The 25,283-nt window shown below is 39.2% G+C and overlaps 1 protein-coding gene across 5 annotated transcripts in view; it reads left to right on the top strand.

The window, feature by feature from the left end:
• Positions 1-22,517, top strand: part of kiaa1549la (KIAA1549-like a) — a 112,159-nt gene extending 89,642 nt beyond the window's left edge. For 3 of the 5 annotated variants that reach the window (XM_063477688.1, XM_063477685.1, XM_063477690.1), the window contains 10 exons: positions 3,797-3,921; positions 4,591-4,811; positions 6,228-6,360; positions 10,609-10,850; positions 11,122-11,287; positions 13,529-13,626; positions 15,991-16,136; positions 16,215-16,369; positions 16,470-16,542; positions 18,951-22,517. In XM_063477688.1, the coding sequence (XP_063333758.1) occupies positions 3,797-3,921; positions 4,591-4,811; positions 6,228-6,360; positions 10,609-10,850; positions 11,122-11,287; positions 13,529-13,626; positions 15,991-16,136; positions 16,215-16,369; positions 16,470-16,499 (1,316 nt within the window). In that variant the 3' untranslated portion in view covers positions 16,500-16,542; positions 18,951-22,517. The remainder of the gene's footprint in view (positions 1-3,796; positions 3,922-4,590; positions 4,812-6,227; positions 6,361-10,608; positions 10,851-11,121; positions 11,288-13,528; positions 13,627-15,990; positions 16,137-16,214; positions 16,370-16,469; positions 16,543-18,950) is intronic. The other 2 variants (XM_063477689.1, XM_063477687.1) reach the window with 2 other exon arrangements.
• Positions 22,518-25,283: the final 2,766 nt, after the last annotated feature.

The raw sequence follows: 25,283 nt of genomic DNA, 5'->3' as shown, positions 1-25,283 counted from the left end.
TGTAAACCTAAAACATATTTATAAAATATTATATAAATTACATAGTTTGCAGAATGTGATAAAATGATAACATTATTCACTGTCACCACAGATTCCTTACTACCGTTAAATTAGCAGACATCACAGGATTAAAAACAAACAAATATTTGTCAGACAAGAGATAATAGACTGTGCCTTTTGATCTACATCTGTAATCAGTAGTGGCAGTGAATGCACTGCATCTTTGAACTGTTCAACAGATTACCAGCCCAGTTTTTTTTTCCAGCTCTGCAGTTTCAGAATTGATTGCCTAAACATTGCTCTGATCACTGGTAACCCTGCCACGTGGCTGCTGTTCAGTGACATTCTGGGACACTGTGATTTTCAGATCTCTTTTGCATCAGCAAACTAATGTTCACAGCAATTTAAGTGATTAATAGTGTTTATGCGAGCGAATGAATGCTTACCCAGAGGAGACAAGAAGAAGATGAGTAATCGTTTCATTTTCTCACTAGAGATTGCGGTGAGCTGGAGATGGACAGGAATAGAGTTTTCAGAAAAAAAGGGAGAGAATAATGCCTACAGAAATGATAAAAACACCCACTTGCTGCAGTGGGTCACACATCTTCAGGAAGTTTTACAGGTGTCAAAGCATTGGCTAAAGAGCATTTGTACTACACCTGTAATTTTACTTGCGAGAGTCAATGAAAGTGAAATGAAAATGCAAACACTCAAGAACTACATCTCAGACTCCACAGACCTCAGTTATCATGTTAAAAGTTAAGGTTCCTTGCAGAAAAACTAGAAAAAGACAGAACAAGTGTGGCTCGTTTTGAAGCATTGTCAGGAAAAGCATCTTCTTTCTCAACAGAACAACACAGCTTAGAGTTGCAAAGTTGATTTTGAACAAACCACAAGACTTCTGGAGCAATGTCCTTTGTACAGATGGGATACAAAGTGGGGATGTTTGGCCATAATGCACAGTGCCACAGCATTCCAGCACAAATGCGTTGAGCACAGTGGTGGAGGGGTGATGATTTGGGCTTGTTGAGCTGTAGTTGAGTTGACTGTGAACTCCTCTGTATACTCAAGATAAAGCTTAGTCCAGATTGCGTCGTGTAACACAACAATGAACCCAAGTGCAGCAGCAAATCTGCAACAGAATGGCTAAAAAAGAAAACAATTGAGGTGTTCCAGTGGTTCAGTCAAGAGAGCTGTGATGAGCAAATACATGCAAACTTCAATAAACTGAAGCAATGTTGTAATGAAGTGTGAGCCAAAATTAATCTGTCAGATGTGAGACATGTTGAAGATTAGTTTCTTATATATGAAGATACAGCTTTCTATGTAAGTACAGCCTGGTTCCATTGTTCAGGTGAATCCTTCAGGGCAGTGCCATCAGTGCCTTGTGCTGACTGAATTCCTTCTTACAAGAGTAAACCACTCAAAAGACAGTGGGAGTTCTTCTATTTGGCACGCTAAACTTCCACAACAAGAGACTAAAAACAGTGTTTTAGTTTTTTACATTTTAGAATGATTTTAGAGCAACTGTTCAAGAGAAACAGACAACATCTGACACTGACCTTAGTATAGCTCAAGTGAACTTTTTAATGTTCCTCAGATGTTCAGGGTTCAAATCCCAAAACTAATGGATAACATGATGGTGGTTTTATATATAGTCTATGGATATACTAACTTTATTGTTCATCTGTTAAATTATCTCCATAATTGTAACCAATATTGCTGTAAACATAAAGGAGTAAACAGCGGATTACCAGCAGATTGTTGACTGACTCATACTGTTTACCTCCCTGTGTGCAGAAGACACACTGAGTAACGGGGGTCTAAAATGTAGTTTATTCAAGTTATGCAGCATCTAGTTTCTACATTCAGTCAATGAAGCCACATGTTTTAAAATGTATTTAACCACAAAAGAAGAAGAGAAGAAGGACCCTTCTTTGTTGATCTGAAATGTGTAGCTGTGAGGAAGCAAAACAACAACACAGCCATCATGCTGCCGCTAAATTAAATGAAGGTACAGACACAACAGGAAAGTAGAACTTTTTCCTAATAAGGAAAAAATTAAAAAACAAAGCCTACAAACGTTATATTTGTAATGTTTGTAATGTTACGTAGACCAAACCAGTCAGTGCTGTATGAAAATAAATATGATTCAGTTGCTACTTTTTCTTCATAGTGAAACTTGGACAAGATAAGTTATTGTAAAATAAAATAATATAAGATAAAATAGCCTTTGCTATTCCCAGAGTTGAGAATTTCACCCTCGTTTTGGCCTCTCTGTCTTCCCTGAGTGCAGGAGTGCACATATGCAGCCAACCAGCCACCCACCCACCCACAGCCACACATACACACACACTCGTTTTCATGTCTTAGTGAGGATATCTCATTGATATAATGCTTTTCCTAGCCGCTTACCTTAACACTAACCATCAAATATGAATGCCTAATCCTAACCCTCAGCCTAACCATAACCTAATTGTAACCCTGACAGTAAAACCACATTTTGAGCCTCAAAAATGCCTTCAAACTCGGGGACGGGCATTTTGTCCTCATAAGTGACTGTTGTCCCCAAAAGTATAGCATGCCAATTTTTTTGTCCTCACAAAAATGTCTAAACATGTACACACGTACACACACACACACACTCCATGGCACTCACCACGTGTAACAACCTTTGTGGCAGAAACCATGTACATGTTCAATTCAAACACCGGTTCAGTGTTTGCCATTTGCTGTGAAGTGGTTCAGGGTTCACGTTAGCTACAACACACTGTTACCTGTGTCCATTCAGGTTCACAGCCCTCTGCTGCTTGTGATGCCACCTGTCACACTCTGATAGGCTGAACAGTTTCACCAGCAAATGAGAGCAGACCAAGCTGGTGCCGGGACGAATATAACATTGTGGGTTTGGAGCAGAGTTAATGGCATACTGTCGTAGCCCTACAAAGAAGCAGTCTGCCATATGATGTCAGTCAGTCAGTGAGTCACTGTGGAGCCAGAGCAACATAGGACTATCCATCTGCTGCTTGCTGCTGTAACATACAGTAGCCACATAAATACTGAGATTGTGTTACTGTGCGAAGCAGAGGACCTGTCACGTACAGCGGATGTTTTTCATGAGACAAAACTCAATTTTCATTGGATTTATTGTTTATTAAAGTTGTAGTTTCCATGACAACAAGTAAATCTCACATTAGAGGATAAAAGCAATTATTTTGGAGTGGAAAACAGTGGAGGAAGGTACATGTGAGCAATGAGACAACGGAAGGTAGGAAATTGAAAAGCTGATAACCCATTACTGATCAAATTCATCTTATGGCTCCAAAAAAACCCCAACATAGCACAAGCAAAATCATATAAATTAAAACCCAGCGTGCTAATTTATTAGCTAACAATAGCTTACTTCATTAGTAAGTTCCATTCAAAAACTCTGTGGGTGCAATGTAGACACACACACCAGCCTATTAGTGCTACATGACAGAGTAATAAATACAGAAATTTCATTCACCAAACATGAAACACAAACTTCTTCCATGGTCTGTACGTCACAGCAAACTATAAGATTGCAAGTAGATGTGAGGCGTTTAAAACAAAAAACAGGCATATCATTCATTGGTTCAAAAATAGTCCACCCAAGCTTAATATAAAGCTTACAGTATACGAGAAATGAAAACTAGCTCCATTAGTAAACCTCTGTATCCATCTGTTAATACTTATTTTTGATTTATTCTACCTTGAGAACTGAGCTGATCTACTCTTGCTTATTACCAAGTTGTGTGCTTTCTTGTCTTTCCAGATCCCTATGAAGACCATACAGGCTCTCTGCGTCTCATCACTATCAAGCCCATGACAGCCCAGCCAACCTACTCATATCCCTCTTCCTCTTCTCACAGCCAAGATTCTGTGGTTGTCAATGGGGAGGTGAGCTGGAAAACATAAACATTTATACGCATGTCTTCAAAGCTTTCCCGCACTCAGAAGTGGTGACAGAATAGGGCAGAGTGAAAAGTAGGACACCATGAGTCACACAGACAAGTGCAGCATTTGGTAACTATGTTTCGTCTACCATTGTTTAAATGATTGATAATGTTGGACTGCATCCAAATTGAAATCAATCAACTCAGTTGATTGAACAAATATTAATGGGTGGTATTGAAGAAGTAGTTCATCAAGCTCTTTAGGTGCATCAACTCAGAAAGGTGCTTTTCCATTCTGTTATACTACCCCTCCTCCACCATAGTAGTAGTAACATAACATCTCCTCTGGGACAAATTGTACTGTTACTGAATATAGCTGTTGTTGCTACAAACACTATTCCTCTGTCTCTCTCTAATCTCTCAGTCAGCCCATCACATCTCACTCTTATTCTGCCTCAACCTCTCTGCACCTTGCTGCAGCTCAAACAGCAACACACAGGCTCATGATAAATCCCCCCTCAGTCTATTAACATAAGACTAGAAAACCCCATGATTAGAGTGTGTTTCATAGTCTGATTATCTGGATGTTAGTACTAAAAAGAAAGGCCAAAAAAGTAAAAAGTAACAATTGTTTAAAAAAAAATAATAATAATTTGATTACTTGAATTTGCAGGCTAACCATAGTGGGCTTAAACAGAAGTCCGACATTGAGCACTACAGGAACAAACTGCGTCAGAAGGCCCGGAGGAAAGGCTACGGAGAATTCTCGCTCTCCGAGACTGGAAGCCACGGTTATAGCCACCGTGACACAAGGCACAGCCGGCACGACAGCGGGGTGAAAGAGCCAATGACTGCCGAGGAGAAGAGGGCGTCCTTTGCAGGGTGTCACAAAAGGTATTGTAATATAAATATAATTAAATATGCATATTGTAGAATATAATTAAATGTTTGTCTTATCACTGACTTGATTTGCTGCAGAAAGTTAAATAAATCTCAATGACCAATCACAAAATGTATTACGAAGATTAGACCTTATTATAAAATTACAGTTCTTACACATAAAATTTTTGTTTCATGCCATTTAAATAATGAATGTTCAAGTGTTAAACTACTACAATGATGAACAATAAATACATTTTTTTTATCTGGAAATATAAACTTAATGTAGTGCTGTAGCTGTAAAGCATAGTTGCTAAGCAACACGTAACGAGTGAGTGAGTAGAGAGGGGTGAGATTAGGTCAGCATATTAATATTTCACAGGTCACACTGACAGAGTGTCTGTTTTGCTTCTTTTTGTCACTAAGTTTAATACATTCAGCCTGAGGACACTTTACAAATCCTTTGACATCAGACAAAGAAAAGCTTTTATTGCCTTCTGAAACTTAAACTTCAGCAATGCAGAATCTAAACTGTGACAGTTTTCAAGAGATTGACTCAAAATACTAAAAACTGACAGCATCAAGAAGCACCTGAGTGCTGTTAGAAGGTAATTCCTGCATCAAATTTGTTTTTGGTCAAAGTGATGAAATAAAATAAACAAACATTATACATTAATCACTGAAGCTATTACTATAACTCATTTAAACAATAAACAGATGTGGATTTGTAAATTTGGGTAATTTGCATGACTCTACCAAAAACCATTCAGATTTAGAAGAATTTATGTCATTTTAAGCAAATCAAAAGAATACAAAAGAATTGTTTTGAATATGACAAAACACTTTTATAATATTTTTCGTTAACTCCTTTCAGTGAATCTTACCAGAAAAACAAATGGCACTCAAATAGTTTAATTAAAATATATGGGTGAATTCCAGACTTATGCTTCTCACATTTATTCATAGAAATCTTAATTTAAACAAGCTGGCATTAACAATGTGTTTGATGTGTATGGTCACACAGATGAGTCAAATTTAAGCAATGAATAAAAAATAACACAGAGGTTGTTTAGCTGAGTTTTAAACATGATGCCAGGGTGCAAAGATGTGGTCCCAAGTATTGAGAAGCTTCATGTCCTAGTGATAGCAAATACAATAAAAAACAATGGGAACCAGAACGGAACCTTGAGGTACGCCAGGCCACTTTAAGAGTATTTACCAATGCTGATTATGAAGGACCTCTTACTCAGGTAAGAGTAGAGCAATACAGGGCAGTGTGACAAAGTCCTCATGATGGAAGATCAAGCTCTCATTACACACTGCATCAAACTACCCTAAACATAGATGTCAAAGGACTGGAAAAGGACCTCAGTGCCATCAGGAGTAATTGTAGTAATGACACTAAGCTGGTGTTTTATTTCTTTCCACCAGGTACTCTCACCCACGAGAGCCTACATATTGGAGCCGGCAGTCTCTGAGCAGCCCCAGTCCAGTAGAGACAGAGATGGACCTGCTGGTGCTCAGGGAGAGATCCAGGAGGGGCATCCGCAATAACGGCTATGATGTAAGTGACTGGACAACAACCTTCTGAAACAGTAAACCAGTAATGGGGTCAGTAGAGCAGATCCAGAATAAGGCCAGAAACTATAGCTTTACCCAAATTGTAATATGTGAGTAAAGGTCTATATAACCTGTGTATTATAACCAAGAGTTCAGACTTAACCAAGGTCTGTGACTTGAGGATGGAGGATTTCCGGATTTTTTTTGAATCTCTGAACTCAGATAAACTTACTGAGTAGTAAGAAAAAGCAAAGCTCTCAAGTCTGATTCTGTAACGAGCTGTAATATAGCAGCTCAGGTCCAATCTCAGAACAACTGAGTCCCATAGAGCGATGATGAAATGGGTCACTTGATAGTTGTAGGAAAGTAAAGCGCTGCCACTTTGTCACACTAATAAAATAATCTCTTGAGAGCGTTCTAACTTTAATCCTTCCTTTCCCTTCCTTTACTCTCCGATGCTTTTAGCTCTGACCCAGTGGATTAACAAATTACCTTTCGATGAACCTTATAAACCTACACAGGCACAGAGATGAAAAAAAAAATTAGATAGAAAAGAAGAAAATGACAAAAAGATTAGAGACAGCACAATTCCTTCGTTTTAATGGCAGCAAACAGGGGTGAAAAGGCAGAGAGGAGGAGATAAAACGGGGACAGATAGAGCATCGTGAGTGAAGTCTCTTTATGCCGCTCCTCTGACGCACCATAGTAACAGCAGCGACCGTGCTACCTACCTGAATGTCAATGACTCTGAATATGATTATAGCCTATTCATGGATTCAGATGGGAGACTCGATAGCAGTTAATAGCCTCAGATGCACCAAACGGTTTGGAAGGAGAACATGGTGTGTTTGTGCACGAGTGTGTGTGTATGCAGACAGGACAGAAAAGCAATGTGATCAGAATCCCTTATCACTTTTGTTTTCATGCTTTAGAACGGTTGCGACATATTAAAGCTGTATTAGCGATGTTTGGATTTATGGGTGGCTTTTATGTGGTTTGTGGAATTTATTCCTGTGGTTTTGTACAATGGTTAGGTTATAATTTAATAATATTCTTTATCCAACTTTTAATGGAATCCTAATGTGGTGATGTGATTATGTTTTAATGTCTTGTTATTCATTCATTCATCTGTTAGTCTAATTAATTAATGCAAAATTTAATTAAAAACTGATACAGTGGGTTATTTTAGTTTTTGTTACACACGTCTTACATTTATCTGAGTAAGTCTTTTTTCCTGTGTGACGTTTTAACACAGCATAGGCACAAATTCCCAAAGGGTAGCTGCAGTAGTTTAGCTAATCTGAAAATCTAAAAAAAAATGGCAATTTTTATAAGGTAATAAATATATTTAGATCTACAGTTCTATTTGGGAAAAAGGCAAAGAATATTAAATATAGATTTGATACTGATCTCTACCCTGTTAAATGTCACAGAAAAAAATTTACTGCTATTAAAAACTAATTTGTTAAATATAACCACATTTTTGTGCTCCCAGAAAACAACTCTTTTCATTTATCTTTGCATATGTCCGTAGCAGTTACTGACTTACATTACTGCATAGTGAGTTGATACTTGTAGTATTTCTTCCACCACAAAACCAGCAACAGTCTTGCTGCTCCTGATGTTCCTTGGAGAGTTCGGGCTAAAATCGAGTTTTAGAGCTGCAGCACGCCATCTTTCTTCTTCTCAACGGACTGTAATTAGCCTCAAGATGCTTCTTCAAAATTATAATAATTATTATCACCCTTGCATGAAATGAAGTGTGAATACCTTCCCAATGTAATAACCATCTCGTCTCCCATGACAACCTTTAAATTCACAATGACACAACTGTAAGATTTTGCTACAGCACAAATGAATTACTAAAATAAAAATATAACTTATTTGCTTGTGTTACCAGAGAAATATTCTCCTGTTTTTTTTCCTCACTATATCAAGACTAAGAAACTGATTCACTTTGTTGGGAACTATATTTTGTGCTTGCAGCACGGGGACATGAGCAAGCAAATAAACGGTCTTTGGACACCTGGTAGTCTCTGGTGTAAGCAATGAGAGGATCCATTCCACCACCAACTCCTCCATTCATTCTTGTAATTGTGGAGCATTTTTTGCTCTAAAAGCACAAAATATTAATTCAATGTACATGGATGCAAATTAGCCCATATGAGATTGGACAGGTTTGTGTTTAGGAACACAAAAATAACGCTCGGAAATCTATGTCCAGGGACAAGAAAAATAGTAAAATTCTAGAAAGAAAAAAAATCAATAGATGACAGCTGTGAGACTTTTTTGTTGACTAGTACACGACTCCATTGCAAGGAGTCGAGGGGAGACAAACAATGAAACTGCATCAGGATTTTCTTTTTTTTCTTTTTGTTACAACAGAAAAGAGCAGAGATATGTAGTAACAGTGCTGGACTTATTCTTTTTAAATATAACTGAATAACAGATCACTTAATTTTCCAGATGTATGTTACAGTACTTGTTAAGAGCGAAATGCAATCCCAGCTTGTTAGCATTATTCTGATACTGAAGATAGTGCCGTTCCTGAAATTCACTCTTCTGAATGCAATGAGTCTTACGCTGGTTTTGACTACAGCATGAAACATTTAGTGCAGTCCCTGTGTGTATATATATGTGACTGAATGAGAAGACTCCCAAGATAGGGCTAAAGATCAAGAAGGCTGACTTCAGTGGAGGTAACAAAACTAGAGGGTAAAAAAGGGTAAAAATTAAGAGGAAAATTGAGGTCCAATAGAAGGAAAGATTACCAGAACACTTGATTAGTGGCAGACAGACAATCTTGGATAGAAAGGAGGAAAGAAAGACCAAATGTACACAGGGGAAGGACAGTTAGACCCTGGTGCAACACAAAGAAGGGGCAAGAAATCTTATCAGTATGAAGCTAATTAGAGCAGGAAATGGAACAGGTATTGGTTTATCTTGAATTCTCAATTAAAGTTCTCAAAATACCAAAAATAATTCCACTTGTTACATATTTATGCTAAACAAGCTTTTTTCCACAAAGGGGACAAAGTCAAAACAATGGGTTTTTTTGTCACCATTACAGCTAATTTGTGCTTTCTTGTGCATTTTCTTGGTCATTTTGTGGCGCATGTGGACCTATCCAAAACATTTTTCATGCATACTGAGTTCACTTCATTCCCTCCTCCGTTTGAATACCTGCGGTAGACCAGCAGGATCCATACCAGCATTTCCAAAGCGATGAAGTTGCACATACAGTATTTACACATAAGATGCACTGACTTTTACTGACAGAATGTTTTTCTATTCTAAGTACTCAAAGCACTTTTTACTACAAGCAACATAATACCCATTGATATTCCTCTATACCCACTTATGCACACACAGTGATGGATAAATCAGATGCAGTATTTTCAACATGTAGACTGAAGGACCCAGGGATCTACCTCCTGGGCATTGGCACGTACCAACAGAAGCACACTGTGTTCTTGTTGGCACGTGCCAGAACAGCATTGAGAGCAAAAGGTAAACCAGCTCTAACACCACATCAGAATCTAGACCTTTATTCACAGCAGATGTTTCTTAAAATGTGATTTCAGAAACCTGAATAAGAGTTGAGTCCAATGTAAAAATGGTCTTTAATGTAAAAAATTCCACCTGTGCTTTTCCTGCATCAAAATGTCCGCCCTGAATAACCCACCTGGAGCAGTTCATTGACTGCACGGGACTCATGAAAACTCGTTTCATGCTTGTTTTATGCTTTGTAGACAGCAGAATGAAAGAAGATTCTTGTCATATTTTTTCAGTTTTAAATGTTTTATGAAAATAGGATAGGGACAAGAATAAAAAGGACTAAAAATAAAAAGATAGAAAACAAAAACAAAAAAACGATATCTATGTCCATGTGATTGAGTTGAAAACATCCAGTTGTACAGTTAGTGCTATACAGTTATAACTGTACAGTGTATAGTTAGTTACATTTCTCAAGGATTGATGAAAGCACTCAACATAAGAGGAGAAAAATACGAAAAACTAATGTTTGTGAGTGTGGCTCGTTTTACTGCTTCTCCAATAACTGATAAAGATCAGCACCAGAATGTTTATCACTTCGGGTTTGTTTATAAGGAAGCCAGAAGTGAAAGGAGGAATGTTACGAGCTTTAAACTGTGGACACATGACCTTGGTGTTTGTGTCCTCGAAACTTATTGGAAAAGCTGATAAACTACTTTTGTACTGGTTGCTAAATGTTTGTGTGTTCACTCCACAGGGTGAACCAGAACCCTTTGAGGAGACCAACGTGGACCGTCTGATGAGCTCTCTGGGTTATGGAGGTGGATCTACTGGCACTGGGAACGGCAGCTTAGGGGTGAAGGCTCACCGTGGCTCCGACTCCTCCACACTCAGCTCCCAGCCGTCCATTGACGAGGTCCGTACGCAGATGCATATGTTGCTAGGCAACGCTTTTAGCCTGGCACCTCCGGACCATGACCCTCCTTCTCCTCCAACCAAGTAAGTTTTTATTTTTCACTGAAAACTCTTTTCTTTTATAACATCTGCATAATTTACAGTACTGTGTAGGAAAGAAAAGAGAGAGGTCCCCTGATAGGCACTTTGAAAGCGCATACATCCCACTCCCAAGCTGTTTCTCAAAATCACAGCAGTTTTAGCTGATGTCTGCTTGCCTATGCAGTGTGCGCTGGAGCAAGACTAGAAAAATAAAGAGACAGTAGGTGTGTGCATTGACTCAATTGAATTTTTTTTCTTCCTCTCTCACCAACAGCCATCACCATCATCATCACCACGCTCACAGCGCCTACAACCCTTCCAGTACCAGCCACTACAGTGACGGAGTGACCAGTGCCCCCGGAACCATGAACCACCCCTGTGGAGGCAGGCAGAGAAGCATAGGCTATGAGGACATGCACCAGTGTAGCCTGCCCAAACCAGTAAGCACTTAAAGGAAGATTAAGGCTTAGAAAAATACAATTAAAGCTATGGTCAAAGGAGTTTGCAAAGAAAAGCGTCTGGACTTCTTTAAGTTGCTTGAAGACGTTTCACCTCTCATCCGAGAAGCTTCTTCAGTTCTAAGGTCAAATGGCCGAGAGTCCCAGATTTAAACCTAGTGGGAGTATCCCCCCCCCAAAGATGATCCCCCCAAAGATGATCCTCTAATTGCAATCGTATGTCCACTGTGAGCGACCATCTTTGAACAGAGGCGGTGGTTTACGGCACCAACTGTCTGCCATCTATAATCCAGTTTTGAGTTCCCTCCCCAGACGCCTTAACGCCCACTCACATCCTGGGCCATCTGACCTCAGGAATTCACACGACAAGGTGGGGCCAGGTTTCACAATGAGCTCACCCGAAACCCTGGCTGATTGAGAGGATCATCAGGGGGTCCTTTTGTCCCTCTTTGGGGGGAGGACTGTTAGCACTGTCTAAAATTGGAATCAAGGTCTGGTAATAACAGGATGTAATAGTTTTAAAGAAATTTGCATTTCAGGAACTTTACCTTTTGATAATACTTGTCTGACACTCTCACAGAGCTCAATCTCACGCCAAGTATGAGCAATCCTCAGTGACTTGATCTCATAAACAAGATCAAGTCTCTCTGAACATTTCAGCTTTCATGTGGCAATTAACCTGGCCTTTCATGTCTGTTGACTTTAATTAGAGGACCTAGGGATGTTTTTGTTGCTTCAAACTGTCTGTCTGTCCCCTGAGTTTATTAAGTACCAGCAGCATCAAACAGCAGGAGGATGCATATGAGCATCTCCAAAGCAAGAAGAGTTGAACACATTCATGCAAAAGGCACAACAGCAGTAAAATAGGTGGATCGGATCTTATGGAAAATCTATATCTGTACTTTTGTCCAATTCAGGCAGGTGACTCATCACAAACACGGTCATAGTTTAGCAGCTACAGTGCTTGAGTTGATTGCTTACCTCTGTGACAGGTGTCAATATATTCTGATTTTAGTAAGTAAGAAAGTCTTCAGTAAGTCTGATTCCCTGGAAAGCCAGAATTTTTTGTTTTATTTTTTGCATTTTTCTATTAGAATTTGAAGGCTCACAGTATTTGGAGTATTGATTTTTGGATCCCATAGCTTTATATAGTAGATTCATCACTTTTCTAACCGTTACCCACCAAAATGCAGCCACAGGCAACCTATAAACTTAACTTATTGCAGATAGGTTTAAGTTGTTAAGGATTTTCACCAGTCAGGCAATTATGAGTACATTAATAAAAAGATTTGGGCTCAACATTAATGAATAATTTAGAATAAAACAAGTAAAGAGGGTGCCTGTCTGGACCTCAGGCTTTAGGTACACTGTAGCACCTTTCCTCTTGAGTGCTTAAGTGGTCAATTCACCCAAATAGCTTAAAGTGACTATTTCCTGAATAACCTGTGGTTATAGGCGTATTAGGCCTAATATGTGTTGTCCACTGCCTTCAGCTATGAGACTGAACCAAAACATAGAAACATACCGTCTGAAAACCCAAAATAAATAATTGAAAGCTACAAATGAATGAAAGAAATGTGTACACACAAAAGATGCTCAAACAGAAAATTGGAGACATGGATAGTGATTACATTACAAAGATAATGATGACACCTTACACACAGTAATTTCTTTCAGTAATTTTTCTCCGACATGTATTAAAGTACTTGAAGTATAAAAAAGAAACTGCATAATGGATGAGAATGTTTAATATTTAGCTTTATTATGCCAGCAAATAGATACTGTAAATCCCCAAAGAGCTTGATAAGGTCATGCATGTGTAGTAAATATTTGCTCATGTGGGGTAATTATCTATACTCGTGTAAGTCACATTGCATTATCTGCCAGATGACAAAACAACTAAACTGGCTGCATGCAAAAGTTAAAATGTTGGCACCAAGAAACCGACACCGAGAATTTGGACAGCCAAACTGCGTGCCGTCACCAGCTGCTCTGCAAGGAGAACCTTGAGAATGATTAAAGAAACTGAGGACTGAACGCCTTCCAACAAATAAAGTTGCCGCTTGAATCTGAATCTGTGTTTGATCTTTCTGTTCCGCTCTGATCAGATATCCCCCTGGTTTCTTTACCCTATTTATTTCTTCTTTTTCACTTTGGATTAAGGTTGTTTTGTGTTCATACTGAGCTGAACAGATCTCTAAATTGCATTTGTGGCTCCTGCAGGGTTTCCGGTTCACCCAGCTTCCTGATATGGGCATTGGTTCTCCACCTCCACTGATCCCCTCAAGACCAGGACCGCCACCTGCGACCTCACTGCGACGGTACTACGCACATTTATATAATCAAACAGTCAAACACATTGCACTTCATATATGGAAGGGAAAACATTTTTAAAGAGAAAAAAAATAAAAGCAAGAAACATAAAAACATGCACAGTGTTGAACATGTGGCCCATAAATATATTTAGACATCAAACTTGAAGGAAATGCTCACATATGGCATTTAAAAGTACTCTGAGATCAGTCCTCAGCCAGTCACATGGCAGCACTGGGGCTAATCACTGGATCAGACAGATAGTGGAGAGTACACTGGAGAATACACAAAATGCATCAGAATTTTAATCAGCGTCATTTCAAGAGATTGCCCTCCACATACACTCTCAGTTTGTGCCACTCACTTCTCTCTCTTAGGCCCATGTGCTAGTCTGCATCATTTGAACTGAACGCTCTTCTTCATTTGAATGCTGCTGCTGTGTGCACTGTGTTGCTGGGCACTTTAGCACTGCAGAGAGTGATTGAGTCTGTTGGTTAGCAGTGAGGAGCACTCTCGCCATCTAGTGGGCAAAATAAATAATTAACACTTGTGGGAACAGAAGGTGCTGCAGAGTGGCAGGAACAAATTCAGTGTTCTGCAATAAAATAAAAAAAGACAAACTAATTTACAATCAATCTACTAATAAAAAGATATTCATTATATATATATAAATATATATGTATTTATATATATATTTAAAATGTTCTGCTTGACAGAGACAGCTTTTAGTTGGACTTCTCTAATTACTGCTAATTAAATTTTCAGATATGGCCACGGGTATGTGACCATTATTCTTGCTTATTACAACCAGAAACAGTCATATTATGGCGGTTAATCAGTCAGCTCGTCACACATCAGCTCCACTGTGCTCCCAGGGAGAAAGAGTGCAGCATGTTAATCCCTCTTTGCTATGCACTGTGAGGCATTAGTGCGCACAGTGCATCATGGTCCTGAGATGTGCCAGTGACATCATCTGTCCTCCGGTTCTTTACTGTAGTTAACATGCACTGTAACGCGTGTCTGCACGATGAAGAGGATGGTGCTTCAGTGCAGAGGTGGAGAAAGAATATGACTGCATGGAGAGCTGTAATAAGGCTCAAGGTGACAGGATGGGATTTATGATCCGTGAGGTCATGTGTCCTTGCAGTGACCCAGAATGCCTGGAAATTTCAGCCAGATGTTGAAAACAAGTCTGGGAACCTCTGTACTGTGCATGAAAATCACCCCAAAAGCTGTCATAGGGCAAGAGGCAGGTTATACCCCGAACAGGTCACTAGTCTGTTGCAGGGCTAACCCACGGAAGTCTTTGGACTCTGAGTGGAAGCCCAGAGTTCCCATGCAGACACAGGGAAGAACATTCAAAGTGTATACAGAGAGAACAGTCTGGATTTGAACTCAAGACCTTAAACCAGGACTTTCGTAACTTGCTATCAGTACCACAGTCAGATGTGACTTAAGATGAAAAGATGTCTGATGGACTTTATTCTTGTTTTAAAGATTACTAAAGATTTTATATCTTTTTATGTTATGTAACTATGTCTTTTCCCATAATATTTAATTAAAGCTGCAAGCCACTTCTACAAACATGTTTCCTTTATCTTTGTTAAACCGTGAGTAAACATAGACTTAGAAAATAATTAAAATTGTTTCTTAAGTAAACAGTACAGGATTTAGTATTAAGTAGAGTAAAAAGCTAAATCAATGCTAGAAAATTAAAAAAAAATTATTTTTTTTTTGTTTTTTTTCAAATGGTGCAGATTTGACCTTTAAACTGATACAGATTAAATTTGGGCTGTATATAAAAGAGAGACATAACTGCCATCATATCACCCATTGGTTTATGACTGCATTTTGAAGCCTCACAGCTAACTCTGTTTTTTTTGTTTTTTTTTATTGTCGCGTGTTAAAGTATCAGACAGCTAACTCTAAATGCAGCATCTGATAAATAATGGTAAATAGTTAGAAAGTAAGGAAGGGAGATTTGACTCACAAGAAGCCAGATTATTTTATTTAAGGTTTTATCATATTATAATATTCAGTTTTAATACTCAGTTTATTATGTTATAATGTTGGTGGTGACGCGTCAGTGATGTCTCTGATTTGTTAACTCCAACTGAATTTAAACTGCTTTTATTGCTCACTCTTGAACTCTGTAACTCTGTTGATGGGCTTGACATCAAATCAGATTCCAGTTGCTATTATTTTTTGCTCTTCTGCCAACAGCTTTTAAACTCGGGTTTCAAATGTTTTCAGTTTCTCTTAACTGCTTTATTGAATTGTGTCCTGTGGACACAAAAAAGCTATAGTTGTTATTTGCAGGTGTCTGTTTGCTGTACATCGGGTTGATTTCTGCCTCTCCTCTTCACCGACAGTTCCACCCCTGATGTTAGTCTGAAGCCTCGCGTGTCAGAAGCCTCAGAGCTGCAGGCCCAGCAGCACAATGGTGCCCCCTACCTGCCACTCTCCAGGACCCCCTTCCCTGCTGTCACTGTTGACCAGTCCATCAGCACCTACTCAGGTACGACACACTGACAGGACGCTGAATTACTATTGATATGTTATTTCCGTTCAATCTAAATCTATTTACATCTCACAGGAAACCCAATAACAGCAGTCTACGCTATATCGGCTAACCGCCCAGGTTACTCAGACTACTTCGTCATGTCACCGCCATCCTCATACCGGAGTCCATCATGGATGTCTTATCCACCTGAACCAGAAGACCTGCCGCGGCAATGGAACGACACACCTGTGAGACACTGTTTTCCTTTTTTTAAGTACACAATGTGCTGTGAACACTTTGCGGAAAGTTTCAGTGTGTGTGAAACACTTCCCCCACTTCTTCCCGCAGAACTCACGTCACCTCGAGACCATCTGCTGAAGTCGTCCGCCTGTGACACTGAGTGGAAACGGTCAGTAGCTTGGTGGGTCACTTTTTCTCTGCACTGCAGTCTTATACTGTCGTGCTTCTTTGGCGAATTTTGTTTACCTTCTCATCTTTGATTTAGGTGATTTTAGCTTATTGTACAAGTTAAATGTTGTATTCCATCTATAGTTCAACGTATATTTCCATTTTATTTTAGATTTTTGGCATCTGTAGTGAAAATATTTTGTATTTAGTTACTATTTTGTTGATGTCTTAAAGGTTTAAAATTAAATATAAGAGTATAATTGTGGCATTATGGAATTGCTTAGTGTCTCACTGTAGACCTCATACTAATTTGGCCACAGGACATAGGAACTTAAGTCACTTTCTACAAAAAATGAATCGAAGGCCAACATTTGACTACAGAGTTGACATATCAACTGGCTTTTGAAGATTTCCAGAGACAGAGCTTTGCAGATCTTTCAGGGGAGCTTGTTCCAGGGAGCAGCACTGCGGCGCTGAAGGCTCTGTCCCTGAAGGACTACGGTCTGATGTGGGAAATGGAGAGTAGGCCTTTAACTGAGGAACCCAGATGGGGTGTAGGGGAGGACAAGGATTTATAGGGCATATGGGACTTCACTGGGAGCCAGTGGAGGTGTATAAGGGTGGGGGTGATATATTGCCAGTACTTAGTTTGCGTGAGAACTCGGGCAGCTGAGTTCTGAACATACTGCAGCTTGTTAGGCAAACGAAACCAGAGACTATTGCAGTAGACCAGGCGGGAGGTGATGAAGGCATGAATGAGGTCTGAGAGTAAAAGTCAGTCTGGAATCATTCTTTAGGTGGTAGAAGAGATTTAATGGATTTGGTATGTGATGAGTTTAAAAGAGCAGAATTCCGGATGATCCTGAGGTTGCAGACCTCCAGAGATGTGATCAGAATTAACTATTTGATTTGTGTGTAAAGGGGGGCATATGTTGCCTAGCAGGTCTTCCACTAATTGGATAATCCATGGTTTCCTTGGTCTATGTGGTGAAATTTACTTGGGGAAAATACTAAACGGCAGATTCCCCAGATAGAGTCATTGGTGTGTTAGTATGTGTGTAGACAAAGCAGATATTCATAGACTGAATCTCAGTGTGTCATGAAAAAGAGCTTTGAATAGATGAGTAATACAGGAAAGGCACTGTATAAATCAAGTCCATTTACCAGATATACAAAAAGTAGAAATCTCATGAAAAAACATGTGAATCCTTCAAAATACTGTTTTAAAAAAGCTTTGCTTTGTTGACTGTTGTTTTCCTGGCCAAACAGCCTTGGGCAGGTAATTCTACTTTGATAGCAAAACCATTATCTGCTTCAGAGTTCAGACTGTATGCCAGCCTGCAGGTGAAAAGCTGACAGGATCAAATGTTTGCTGTAGTGTTCAGAAAGCAATGCAGTGCTGTACCTGGACCGATACTGTTTCAGGTTTTGGGGTTTTTTGTTTTTTTTTTTGGTTTTTTTGTCTTAAATTTGTGCAGGGTAAAATATAGCTGATATGGAAATAGTTAGACTATATCTGTGGCACTATTACATTCAAAATACACACATTTTGAGAGAAATAGCTGGCAAATACTTTCAAGTTAAATGATAAATAGCTATTTGATGATCCACAAATTGAGCATAGGGTTAGTGACTCCTGTGACCCCTCCCACTGCAGCTCAGTCGGTAATACTAGCAGCTGATCCCATTCAGCTGAGCAACTGTGCAACTTCTTGGCAAGACTCGTGTTGAATGAGTCTTTTTAGTTGCTTCAAACTGGATAAAGTTGCTGCTGCCACTCCAGCCTGCTCTGCCACCCACCTTCAGCTACTGTAATAGCTATTCAATCTATTTATAACTCCTGTTCCACGAGGGGGTCCTGTTGCTGCTCCTCCTGCCTTCAGGCTTTCCACTTATGCATGTGGAAGGCTCAGTATGTCCCAGAACACAGACATAGTGCCAAATGACTAAAATAATAAAATAATAATCCAGTTTTGAGTAAAGCTGTCCTAAAAGGAAGCAACTCTTTAAAGCCTTTTCTTTTGAGTAGAAAAAGCCTGTAGATGTGATTATGAGATCTGAAACATTATCAAGCAGCGGTTGCACTGTAAAGTGAAACAGATGAATGAGCTAATGGAGTTGTTAAAGTTGTGAGAGTTAGATTTTCCATTTTATTATTTTATTATGTTTTTGTCCTTCAGCAGTAAAAGGCTGAGGGGATTTTAATGTTGCTGTTAATTACTAAACAAAGAAAAAAGTAAGCACTTTTGCATATCTCATAAGTTAAAATCTAACTCTTTTTTTATAGCTTTAACATCAAGCTTTGCTCTGATTTTGCTGGTGTTTCTGGACTTTCGTCCTGATGTACAAAGAGATAATCACATACAGTAACTTGTGCTGTGGTAGCAGGTCTGTCACACACTGTCTTTGTGTTTTGTGCAGGTGTCTCTTCAGATGGGCAGAGGACCTCCTTCACACTCAAAACTCTTTGGAGCTTCATCACCCCTCCTTGGCTCCGGCACAACGCTCCTCCTGTATGATTCATTCATCACCAGTGGAGGCCCCCCCCTCTGCCCTCACCTTTTCCCACAGCTCTCCTCTGCCTGCCCTCTATCTGTCCTCTGTCAGCCCACTTCATCTGCAGCTCAAAGCATTTCACATCCTCCAGAGCTCCTCTGCCCCCTAATCCCTCTTCACCTCGTCTTCGATCTTCTTGCCAATGAAAAGCTCAGCCATAATTTTCTTTTTCTGTATTCTGAGCCCCTGGCCTCACAGGCCCATGCTGGCCCCTCTGGGCCCATAGTCACTATCTCCATGTAGACTGCCTCTTCTGTGGTGACCACCACTGTACAGTCCGAGGCCCCTCACACTGCTGAGCTGAGCTGAGCTGCTGTGCTGTGCCTCCCTGCCTAACAACACAGACGCAGAGTGGATGAACAGGGTGATTACAGTACAGCGTGACAAGTTCTGTGGCCCAGCAATCATCGTAGAGTAACTGCCATCTGCCCAGCACACGATGGCAGGCAGCGCTGCGTTATCAGTACTGTAGCGCCCCAGCCGTTGCCAGTAGTCTACTCCTCTTCTGAACTGGACTGGACTGGGCCATCGTGGACTTGCCCCTAAGGTCCACCGTAAAGCCAGGAAAGCTGGACTGACTTAAAACTGTGTTTTGTTTTGTTTTTTTGATCAATCCAAATTCCTATGTAAAAATTCAACAGCTGGTTAATATGTGTATTTTAAACTTGAGTGAAAAAAATAACTAAGGAAAAAGGAAAAAAAAATCTCTTGTCTTGAGCTGTCTCTATTTCAGTTTTTGGATATTTGTGTGCTTTTGTCTTTTACTTTTGTGCATTGATTATTATCAATGGATTATTGTACAAAAAATGTTACTCCGAGGCAAAAAAATATATGACATTCTTTGAAGCAGAGAAATCGGTGGCTTAGTTGTCTGTGGTTATGACGGCATTTCTGTACTTTTTAAAAAGAATTACTTCGTTTACCTTTTTCCTTCATCCGACTCAGCAATGAAAACAAGAATTACTGTATGTCACTATGTTCTGTCAGTCATCTGATTATGACGTTTTTGTCTGCTAAACATTAGACCTGAGTCAGAGACACTCACGGAAATCCTGCTCAGCATGATTTTGGTCACATGCCGTTTCTTGAAAGGCACAAAAGGCACCTTGGATAAAAACATACTTAGTATGAGCTGCTTTTGAAGGGATTTCAGTTGTGGTTTGACTCAGGTCTCTTACAGTTATGTGAACACACCAGTATTCTTAGAAAAAAACAGTTCTTTTACTTGAAAGGTGTCTACTGTATTCTACTGTAACTTTGACTTTTGGTTCTTTTGAGGCCGAGGGATTATTATTTGGTTGCTGGACTATGGTTTAGTACTGTTCAAGAGACTCGCCGGGCTCAGACGAGCCGTATATGTAACGATTACATGTATTACTGTATATAGCAGATGATTTAATGAAGAGATTTATGCAAGTAGTGTGGGAGGGAAACTTGACATTATCATGATGCCATTCTTTTCTTTGTTTTAGTCTGTTTGGGTTTCAGATGAAAGAAGGTTGTAACTTCTTGACTTTCTGAAGGTGGCGCACATTTCAGTATCATATTATGTCATAACACAATGCATAAATCATTACATTAAGAAAGAAGAAGAGAGTTTATAGTGATGTGCAGCAAGAAAATTTACCGCTGTAATTGCAGTATTCATTAAGTAGAAAAGTTGATAGCCATAATAGTAGAAATAATGCAATTTTTTTTATTATGGAGAATGTCTAGAATATATTTACCCTCATTTTTACTGAGGAAAACTGGAATTCTGTGACCACACTGTACGTAAAGCTCCTTATCATTTAGATGGTATTAAAGGAGATTATAGCCATATATTAACTTTATCGAGTGGATATAAAAGATCAATGATATGTCAAAAAAGTAAATGATACCAAATGAGAATATATTAGACATGGGTGGGTGAGTGGGAGAGATATGGTTGGGGTCGGAGACAGAGGACAGAGAGATAGTATAGATATAATAATGTAAAGACAGGATAGTAGGTAGTTAAAGATGAAAGCACTTTTGTGACATGAAAAGAGCAGAATCAATGCAAAAAATGTCAAATGTGTAACTGCACAATTAACACGAAGTTTTGAAATACTTTTGCTCAGCAGTAACTAACAGTGAAGACTCCTAACCCAGGACCTTTAGGAAGTTTATATTACACGGTAATACACACTTCTTACAAAGTAACATTTTATAGCTGGATTTTGATATTTTTTAAAGTTAGAATTCTTAAATTTTGACAGTCATGGCTAAAAACAAATAGACCGGCTTTAAAGCAACATCTCAGCCACTGAAACAGTCATGGAGTGAGTGAGATTTTAGGGAATTTTCACAAATGTCTAAAAAGGGGAAAGGGACATTTGTAGTCTGCAGACTTGTAGACTACACTCTTCCTTTACATTTATGACTTCAAGCAAGACATTACAGGCAAATAACTGGATGGATTAACTTTCCAAGTTGATTACTGAGAAGTCAGAATTAAAAAAACAACAAACTTTTTCACTTTCATTTTGTTCTTCCAGAAGGAAATTTGGATTTGGATATTTCTTTTTCACAAAAGAGAAAAAACATTAAACCTTGTCGACAGCTAAAAATACCCCCAATATAGCTGTGAGTAGTTTGTGTGCAAACGCCTCTTTAAAAAACTTGAAAACATGAAAATGTTTTGTTAAAAGTTTAGGTAACAGACAAAGGATCAGTTAACTGTCCTGTAAAATAAGCAACAAAGTTTTTGGACATTTTCTTTCCAATAATCTGCAGATTTTACTATGAGAGAAAAATAACCCCACAATCCCAAAATCGTCAGTTTTGTCCTGTACTGTCTTGCTTCAAAATGCAAAACTCTGATATTGACAATCTGCTAAATTAAACCCATGTGTGCAGCAAGCAGAACAGACTGAACCAGGCCTGCACATGATGAATATTAGTTGTGTATATTTAGCGATAGGAAAGCAAAGGTGTGAGAAGAAAGTCCTGAAGCATTGTGGGAGCACACGGTGTGTTTTGGAATGCTTTGAATTATCAGTATCATTCCTGGATGACAGCAGGAACCATCACATTTTAATTCATCCTCACTGTACAGACCCACTTTTATCATTTCATTTGACTCCATGCAAAAGAAAGGGGTGGGTGGGTAAAAAGCGAGGCTTAATGCGATGCTCTAAGTTGATGTGCAATGTTTGTGTTTTACACGGGTAGTGGCGAGACACTTTGATTGATGACGGACTCCGGGACGGACTTAACTATCAGTAGTATTTTTCTGCCGTTTGAGGCATGTCATGAAGCTGTGACATCTTGGCGGCGCTGATGATGTCATACTATCGTCACTCCGGTGTTGAGGAGGTCACAGTGACGACAACCATGAATGCTGTTGGATGTAGTTATGCAGAAAACTTTTTGGTGAATTTAAACAATAAATACAAATTACAATTCTCAGCCTGTGTGTTTTGTTTGTATTTGTGTGTAGTGAAACAGGGCTGCCGTGTATGAACAGTATAAACCACTAGAGGGAGGCAGACACACGTTACAGGTTTAATCTTTATCCACCTTATGAAAAAGTTGTCAGCTGTCAGATAGTGTTTGTGTTGTTACCGCTGGCAGACACCTGCAAAAGATAAGGAAATTATTTGTGTTTTAAGGTAAGGCAGGTAATGAATAAAACATGCACAGGGAATCCTTTTTGAGATGAAAGATGCGTTACCGAAACAGCTGCCTGTCAGTGACCTTCACATGCTTTCAAACAGCTAGTTAGAATGAGATGTCTCTGCGGCAGACTTCATCTTATAAACTGCAAAAAACACACAGCCCTGGATCACAGTTCAAACACCCCTGGTTTTTTACCTGACTGTAGCCTGAAGGAATAATCTTTTGATTTGGATTTAGGATGTTCAAAAAAAATCAAAAGAATAACTCAGTGGAAAAGTCTTCTTTCTTGTGTCTAAAGAAGATATTTCCTGGGCTCGACATATTTCTGACAGGCCAGCTTTACTCAAGAAGTTAATGTATCTATCTTTGATCACTTCAGGACATTCTCAGATATCAATGGCGTTTCTTTTACTAGCTCACTTGGAAGAAGTAATCAATGCTTTTTTTCTCCCATCCTGTCTGGTTTATTGAATATCTCTGTGTACCCAGTAAAAAGAAAGCATTAATGACTTTAAGTTGCTCCTAAATGCAGCAGTTGTACTTTAACTAATTTAATCCAATTTAAAATATCATTAATCCCTCAGAAAGCTTTGAATACTTTGATTGCAAATCCTGCCTTTCATCTTCTAGTCTCTTACACTCGGGATGCAACTGAAGAACAAAAGCTTGCACAGAGGGCCCAGACTTCCAACAATCAACTTTATGCTTCAAACATTAGCTATAAAAGTACAAGTTTTGTTCATCTGTATCTTTCCTGGTTACATTTTTTACATTTTGCAATGTCCTTTGACATATCTAAGCTTTTTTATTTTAACTGAGCGTTGGGCTAATATCTCCACTTTGGTGTCAGCTGTGCAGAACTCATGTGGTCAGATGCAACTTGGCAAACCTAAACTGAGCCATCATCTACTTTTGAAAGAGAAGCGATTTTCTTCAGCCAATGCTTCCAAATCATTTATACATGTTCAACCATTTTCTAATTGTACTGTTGTGAACTTTAACAATTAACATGCCTGTAGAGTCGTAGATGTAGCTTGGATTTTTTGTAGTTTCTCTGAGGACTGTCTGACCATGGTGAGATTGGTAACTGTTATGTTTTCCCACTCATTACTGAAGAATATGGAGAATAACTTTAAATTGTTTGTAAATAGGTGTATAACCCTTATTGATGGGCAAAACTTTTTTCAGAGGTGCCTACACTTGCTGATGATCAGTTATGTGCATTTTAATATCAGCAGCTGGCTGTATGTTTTTCCTCTCAATTACTATAGTTGCAGTAAAGATGTACATAGTTCCTCACACATTGCTTTTGCATTTTAGGTTAGTCTTTGTTAAATAATGATATATTGTAATATGTCATACGTTTCCATGTTCCCATCTCCAGCCTTGGTAGCCTGGGCTTGGGCCGCCAGCTCCTTCACCCTTGGTTGCTGCCCAGCTCATGCTGCACACGACTCCTACGACGCCTCCTGTGGGTGGTGGGGAATGGCCAGACACACATGTCCCTTCAATGGACTGGGTCCAAGGCGGGGCACCAGTAACCCTATCCTGGGTATGGTGAAACGGACGCAGTTGAGGTGAGGTATCTGATAAGGATGCCTCCTGGGCAAGGTGTCCTGGGCTCGTCCCACCGGGAGGAGGCCCGGGGCAAATCCTGGACACACTGGAGTGATTATATCTCTTGACTGGTCTGAGAACGCCTTGGTGTTCCCCCAGATAAGCTGGAGGAGGGAGCTGGGGAGAGGGAGGTCAAGGCTTCTCTTCTTAGGCTGCTGGCCCCCCAACATAAGTGGAAGAAAATGGATGGATGGAGAGCATATGTTGCTGAGGTCATATTTGCCTAATTTTAAGACCTGACAAGGACCAGATAGCTTTTCACTATATCCTGACAATAAATTCTTAGAATTCTTTTTCACATAAATGCATAAAAATTGTTTTATTTGCATATACATGCATGAAAATGTCTGTTTGAGAAGAATTATAAAGTTTAAGCTAAGAAGCTTGAGCAACATAATCTAACAAAGTTATCTAGAGGAAACTTATGTATTTACGCTTTGATCGTCAGAAACTTATGATCAAACTGACATAAGATTCATTTTTTCTATTCATTTGATGAATTAAGTCCAACATCTCCCCCGCTTTTAGCTTGGTTTTGGTTTCCACCAATGTTTGAGAGAAATATGTAGCTCATTAGCTCCTCAATACTCCACCAATGTTTTACAGAGTAGTGCCAAACTTCTGTGTGCTGCTTGTTGCAGCTAGTGTACATGCAGCTCATTAGAGCTTTAAATAGAAATCTAGTGTGTGAGAAAAATATATGATTAAGGAAGGATCTTTAGATTTGAGCAGTCGTGGTGCAAATTAAAACCAAGAAATCTAAAAAAATATTTTAAAAATCCACCATAAGCAATGCCTTTTGCATTATGCATTGTATTTTAATTAATTTCTAACAAAAATAGTGATTAGTGCCACTTTAAAATTTTTTTACTACTTTGGGGAAGAGCAAGAAGCTGTAAAAACACAACTGACACGCCACCACCTTATAACATGTATTAT

This window comes from Pelmatolapia mariae, linkage group LG7, assembly GCF_036321145.2.
Source record: "Pelmatolapia mariae isolate MD_Pm_ZW linkage group LG7, Pm_UMD_F_2, whole genome shotgun sequence".
Taxonomy (NCBI): domain Eukaryota; kingdom Metazoa; phylum Chordata; class Actinopteri; order Cichliformes; family Cichlidae; genus Pelmatolapia; species Pelmatolapia mariae.
The sequence above is the reverse complement of the archived record's forward strand: the minus strand, read 5'-3'. Positions and strand labels throughout refer to the sequence as shown.